Below are 7,351 nucleotides of genomic sequence, written 5' to 3' on the forward strand. Positions count from 1 at the left end.
AGAGACCTTGAAGTAGTGGTTCCCTTTGCTCTGCAAGGGCCGCGGCTTTTGTGGAGCGATGGGTAACGACGCTTCGAGGGTGACTGTTGTCGATGTGTGCAGAGGGTCCCTGTTTCGCGCCCGGGTATGGGACCTGGTATGGGCGAGGGCACTGTCTAAAAGTTATACTGTTACACATGCTCGAGAGGAAGAGTCGATTTCCAGGGTCGTTACAGTATATATATAATCTAATGATTGAGGGAATTAACCGGTTTAGTAGATTCCAAGATTCATCTGACCTTCCTTTATAACCGATCTATAAACCTGTTTTATTCCAGCAGGGGAGCCTAAAGATAAATAATCCACTTGGTTAGAGAGAAATTGTATTCCGTTTGATTAATTTTCTTGTAGTGAGTATGTTTGGGGCTAAATGTTTTTCCTCACGGTACCCTACTTGGCAGGAAGAGGGTATTATTTTGAAATATGCGCATGTCCAGCAGCCAACTGAGCCAAGCTAACGTTTTAAAGTGATGTGTATTTAATCTTCAAGGGTGCATTTTACCACATAGAGGGGGACGTTTTCCCCAATAGTGGGACCAAACGGCCCCTTTATAAAGTTTCTGTTTTAATTTAATAACAATGTTGTTTAAGTTCTGCCCACGTATGTGTTTGTCTAAGGATATCTATTATGTACATATCTAAATCTTACCAAACGTTGCTTTTTTATTGCGCAAAACCGTGACACGCTAGAGGGGGGGGGGGGGGGGGGTAGTGGTAGATCTTGACAGCTGTGGTTATTTCCCACCATATTTGTATATGGAGATCGGAGATCGGTTATAAAGGAAGGTCAGATGAATCCTGGAATCTACTAAACCGATTAATTCCCTCACAGAAAGAAGACGGTGGACAGATTTTCAACTGCTATGGGGATACTCAAATTCTTCATGGGGTACAGATGCATAACCAGGGCCTAAAATTAACACCCACCACATGCCAAATGACAGTAGATTTTGGCATTGGAGGGTAAAATGTCTATTTCACCAGCCACGTTTGCAGGTGATCAGGGCTCCACAGTGCGAGCATTTCACTCGCATTAATTTGGTGAATAAAAATAGTCAAGTATGATCTCATGTATAGTAAAACAAATGCTGCAATAGTTGTTTTAAAAGCATTTCCGCCGTTTGGTTTCATTGCTGGTCAATTAATCGCGCAAAGTCAAAGAACTACGAATCCTATTCAGCACTTCGCGCTGCAACACTGCCTGGCTGTGCGCATATGAAGAGCTGAGTGAAATATTCATTTTTAGAAGCACTGCGCATATGCATAAAGTTGGTCTAATTTACTTGAAACGAGAGTCTACTGAAGTGAGACTGTGTTGTTGTGTTTCTTGACTATTTACATTGTTTTGTTTACAAGCTGGGTTGTTTTTCTATGTTTGAGTTTTAAATGCCAGGGAAGAGGTGACAACGCTTCTAATAGTCAGACTGAAAGTCACAGTCACAAACATGACTCTAGTCGCGCTACCATGGTAACCTCCCGACCTTAAAGGCAGTAGATGAAATGTTTTGTCTCATCTGTGATATTTTGGTTAAAAGACTCAGGCCACAAAACATTTAATTAAACAATACACCACGTTAGTCACTTCTTACTAGACAATACATTTATTGTTTTAGAAACATTACAAAGCATGTTCATCAAGTTTGTTGTGTTTTGTTAGTGTAATTTTAGGGGCAAAAACTATTTGGGCTGGTAATTTTTTTTTTTAAATCTAACGTTACCTGCCACAGTGGCTGGTAGAGCAAAAGTCATTTTTATACCCTGTACATAATGCTGTGAACTCTGCCTGCTGTGTGGGGTGTGTTGGCTTGGTTTGAAGAAGTTTCATGAAACTGTGTATGTCTAAATGACACTGAGCTATTTAACCATGTGAGAATTTGCCTAACATAAGTCATTGGGCATCAAAAAGTAGAGCATATTTACAAATTGGCCTGTAACACAGGCGCTTACATCAGCGCATAGATACAAATATGTTTGTGTTGAGTCCAAAGCTTACTCCGCTTTCTTGGTCTAATATGGACCAAAGCAACTTGTACTGTCTAATGCTTCACTGTAACACTAATAGCCTACTGTGACTCTTATCTATATATATATATCTATCTATATATATATAGATGTATATATAGATATATATATATACCGACCGGATCTAACCTTGAGTAGATCCCACAACCTTGCATGTGTCTGTGTATGTAGGTATACATTAATTTAACTTGAGGCATAACGTTTTTTGTTTAACCCATATTTTCTCCCTGTGTCATTAAACTTCTACTCCTGCTCTAATTCTTTCCCCTGTTCTTTCCCCCAGTAACTCCCACTCTGGGTCAGACATGTCTGTGATAGTGGGAGAGGGGCGGGTCAAAGCCTGGAGGGTCACCAGAAGCATCACCTACTACTGCACCAGCGATACCCCTGCCCCCTCTCCTCCCACCTCCTCCTTATCCTCCCATCTAGACTCTCCTCTTCCCTCCCCCCCCTACTCCCTCTCTGCCCCCTTTATCTCAGACATGCCCTCTCACCCCACCGTTTCCTCAACTCTCACCCCTTCATTTTCGGATGTACCAACCCTCTCTCCATCCTCGCCCACCTCCTCCCCCCGTCCCCTCCTCCTGCTTTTCCCGTGGCTGGGCGCCCGACCGGGGGCCATGGCGAAGTACCGGGACCTCTACCTGGAACGCGGCCTGGACATCCTATCTGTGGAGAGCACTGTGTGGCACTTCCTGTGGCCTCGCTGGGGGATGGAGTATGGGGCTGAGGTCCTGGAGGTCCTGGGAGACCCGCGTTTCAAAGGTCGCCCCCTTCTGGTCCACGCCTTCTCCATCGGCGGGTACACCTTCACCCAGCTGCTCAGCCAGATGGTCAGGGAGCCACACAAGTACCCAGGCCTGGCTCAACGGGTCGTAGGACATGTCTATGACAGCATGGTGGTCGGGTCGCTGGAGCATATGGCTAAAGGTGAGAGAGGGGAAGGAAAGGAGGTAGGATTGTCAGTTTGGATTATTTGGAAAAGAGAGGGATCTGTTACTGAGACGGTGTGGATGTGTGACAGAGAAAAGGCCTGCACTTTGCATCCTTGTTTGTCACAATGTTGCTATGTGTGATGAAGACCTAGTAATCATACTCCCACTTGACCTGCTCCACAATATTGTATTATATTCAAATATATTTGCTGATTTAGAGGAGGCTTTTCACACATGATAGTATGTTATTGTGTTTACTGTATGGGGAAATTACATAGGCCTATCCCATTGAATTAACAAGAACTGAAATGTAATTAATAATATAATCTGTGTGTGTCTCAGGCCTGGGTCTGACCCTGTTCCCTCGTATCGAGCCCCTGGTGCGATACACTGCTCTGCTCTACTTCTGGCTCTTCAAGTCCAAGACGGTGTACTACTACGACAAGTCAATCCAGGTCTTCTACAACAGCCCCGTCACCTCCCCGGCGCTCTTCTTCTTCTGCGAGAACGACGCGCTGTGCGACCCCGTCGCCATGGATGCGACCATCTATATCTGGAGGAAGCGGGGCATTGCTGTGGAAACCGGGAAGTGGAAGGAGTCTGTGCACGCTGCTCATCTACGCTGTCACCCGGAGGAGTACCTCTCCAAGTTGGAAAAATTTATGATCTCGCTCAACATCGCCCCCCTCAGGGAGAAGATGTAAATGGCTCATGTGCTAATCACAGTAGGGGGGGTTGATAATTCAATAAAGCCTGCATACTCATGTTCAAAGGAAGTCTGCATTATTTACTTCCCGGTTGCAATAATAACAACCTATCTCCTAGCATTTGTTTACCTATTATTATTATCATTGCCAAGGCCATGTGGCAACATGTACAGTTATAGCATCTTCATTTTACCAGCATTGCTGTAGCAAAATAATCCTGCAGCAGCATTTAGTCCATAATGTTCCTTGATCGGTGGTTAGGCTATTAGCTGGACAAAAGTTGGCTACATGAAAAGTGCAATACTGTTAATATAACCGTGTGTTAGTGTGGGTTTTCAGTGAATTTATGTAAATGACCAAGGCTCATCTGTATTTCTTGTGGTCCAGGATCCGAGTTTGGCAAACCCTGGTCTGTGACACAGTCCATACGCACCAGATAACAGCAAGGTCACTATGTTAACGGTGAACCATATGACAGACACAGCTCACTATATGTTGATTCGCAATGGATATTTATTTAGTATTTCTTGTAAATATTGATTGTAATTGTTTTTACATGAGTATATATTCATTCTCAATAGCTGGTGACAGGGAGTACAGTGGGAGAGAGGAAGAGAGAGGGAGAGGAAACATTTTGAAGATGAGAAAGAACTGAAGAGGAGGAATACAGAAAGGAGTGGGAGGGTTTGAAGAAAGGAACGAAATAGAAAAGAAACACAGGAGATAGGGAAGAGATAATATGAGAGAGGTGGAAAAAAGAGAGATAGGCTACTGAGAAGTCTGGACAAGAATTCAAGATGAGGTACTGTATATTTAAACCTCTTCAGTCACAGAGAACCAGGACCTGTTCTGGAAGTAGGTGTCTGTCAATAGTAGTGTAGTGAGTGACAAACAATCTGTGGGAGGTTTTCTTATCAGGCATTTCCGGCAACTGTTGCATATTCAATCTAGTTTCTATTAAACTTTTTTTTGTCTGTTTTGGTCTCACAAAACTGAGTGTTCTTTATGAGGAAGCAAAGGGTTAAGTATGTGACGACGTATCACGGCCAAGGGTACATGCTGTGAACTGCCATGTGATATTGACTGCACACACCCCAGTAGGCATAGGTTTGCACTTGCGGAACAACCTGTGTCTAACCTCTGGCACCGGCACAAAGAGACTTGGAAAGACACATAAATACAGGCACGTGCATGTGTAACGGGGTAGAACCGTTGATATTGTGAACGAAGCCTTGTTGGGCTGTCAGTCCCAGGTTTGGCTCATTTATCCCACGTTACACACAGTAAGTGTTCAGAAAGAAGACTGAATAAGGATAGAAAATAAACTAATGGGTCAAATAGTATAATAAAATAGGTAGACTGTTAGACGCATGAACACTGTTGTTACAACTGGTCTTAGAGCAGTTTGATTATTCTGTAGGGAAATCCAAGACACTCCATTTAATATGCCATGTCATACTTACAGCAAACATGAAAGTAGGGTAGCTGGATGGGTGGGCGTGTAACATAAATGTCTAGCAACCCAAATGTTGAGAGTTCGAATCTCATCCCAGACAACAAACATTTTAGCTAATGATCAACTTATTCCTCCCTATTTTACCTATATATTTTGAATGTATTGATATGTAGGCTATGTGTGCTGTTTTTAAATGTATGTAGTTCTGTTCTTAAACTGTTCTTGTCTATGTTGTGTATTATATTATGTTTAATGTTCTTTGTGAACCCCAGGAAGGGTGATGAGACCTCTTCAGAAGACTACCACCAGCCCCTACGATGGAGGGTGTGAGACCTCTTCAGAGGACCACCACCAGCCCCTACGATGGAGGGTGTGAGACCTCTTCAGAGGACCACCACCAGCCCCTACGATGGAGGGTATGAGGCCTCTTCAGAGGACTACCACCAGCCCTTACGATGGAGGGTATGAGACCTCTTCAGAGGACCACCACCAGCCCCTACGATGGAGGGAGTGAGACCTCTTCAGAGGACCACCACCAGCCCCTACGATGGAGGGTATGAGACCTCTTCAGAGGACCACCACCAGCCCTTACGATGGAGGGTATGAGACCCCTTCAGAGGACCACCACCAGCCCCTACGATGGAGGGTATGAGACCTCTTCAGAGGACCAACACCAGCCCCTACAATGGAGGGTACAAGGCCTCTTCAGAGGACTACCACTATCCCCTAAGATGGAGGGTACAAGACCTCTTCAGAGTACCACCACCAGCCTCTACAAGGTAGGGTACAAGGCCTCTTCAGAGGACTAGCACTATCCCCTAAGATGGAGGGTATGAGAGCTCTTCAGAGGACCACCACCAGCCCCAACGATGGAGGGTATGAGACCTCTTTAGAGGACTTCCACCATCCCCTAAGATGGAGGGTATGAGACCTCTTCAGAGGACTACCACCAGCCCCTACGATGGAGGGTATGAGACCTCTGGACGTCTTCATGCTTATCAACTCTATGAGCATCAGGCCAAAATGATTCTACAGGGACGTTTTCTTATCATGCGTTTCTGGAATCTGTTGTATTTATTTGATAGAACTGTGGACACCAATATTTTATAGCAGGCTCATGGGAAGATGGAGCGCTGTTACTGTAATTTAATTATGCCAATGTGTTTTCATTAATTGAAAACCCTTAATCTATTTTATGAGAATTTTTAAGATTCTTGTTTGCATAAAATACACGGAGACCAGCCATTTCAATAATAGGTAACAGAATTTATTCTCGGAGCGCGCTGCCACTTCACCACAAGCAACAGTTTATATACAAAACATGACGTCATTTCATTGCTTAACAGAAACAGTCCTCTCGACAGGGACAAAGTGAGGTGAAAATTTCATTCTAACTTACTAACACAATCCCAGGTAACTTTTGACCCCTCAACATTATCGATCACCACTTAGCTGACAGTTCTAATTAACAGAAAACCTAGGAATGCACTCACTGTCTTATCTAAAAACCCCAGAGCTCAGTTTCATTGGTTCAACCATAGGTTAACGCCCTTATCTGTTTACACAGTCCACTTCTTTCTTCCTAGTTGGAATGGTGTTCATTAACTTTAATTACTCCTTGTCTGTGTCACACAATCCCATTTTATGAACTCATATTGTTAATCAGATATAATAAAACAGAGTATAAGTTTACTTAGTTACAGTTCTATTTGAAATGGGGATATTGTTTATTCATTTATTCAAGCGCTCCAGCTACGTTCTGGTGGAAGAGAAGATCTGGAGGTTGGGGGTGGATCGGCCACACCATCCAAACGCCCCCCTCCAACATCACCAGGCAAGCTCTATACTAGAACCCACAAAGGAAAAGAGTACCCAATAAACACCTGGAGGTGGGAGCTGAAGGAAGATACAAGGAAAACCAACATGAGGTGGAACCAGCTGGAGAATACTGCCCAGAACAGAGTGCAATGGAGAGCAGTCGTCATTGGTCTATGCTCCTGAAGGAGCGATGGGCCTGACCAATGAAATGGAAGTTTTGCCTCTGCTGTTCATCTCAGTTTGTATTTAATTTGACTGTGTCTACCAGGGTTTCCCAACTCTTTCCTCGATGCCCCAGATGGTTCACTTTTTTGTTTTAACCCTAAACTGGCACACTTGATTCAGTTAAAAGCTTGATTAGTTGACTAATTGAA

At 44.0% G+C, this 7,351-nt stretch overlaps 1 protein-coding gene across 1 annotated transcript; it reads left to right on the plus strand.

The window, feature by feature from the left end:
- The first annotated feature begins 765 nt into the window (after positions 1-765).
- On the plus strand, positions 766-4,680 carry LOC115122005 (uncharacterized). Its single transcript, XM_029651156.2, has 3 exons — positions 766-928; positions 2,345-2,991; positions 3,339-4,680. The coding sequence occupies exons 1-3, from the start codon at positions 903-905 to the stop codon at positions 3,698-3,700; spliced, it is 1,035 nt and encodes a 344-aa protein (XP_029507016.2). The 5' UTR covers positions 766-902; the 3' UTR covers positions 3,701-4,680.
- The last annotated feature ends 2,671 nt before the right edge of the window (positions 4,681-7,351 follow it).

Source organism: Oncorhynchus nerka, linkage group LG8 (assembly GCF_034236695.1).
Source record: "Oncorhynchus nerka isolate Pitt River linkage group LG8, Oner_Uvic_2.0, whole genome shotgun sequence".
Taxonomy (NCBI): Eukaryota; Metazoa; Chordata; class Actinopteri; order Salmoniformes; family Salmonidae; genus Oncorhynchus; species Oncorhynchus nerka.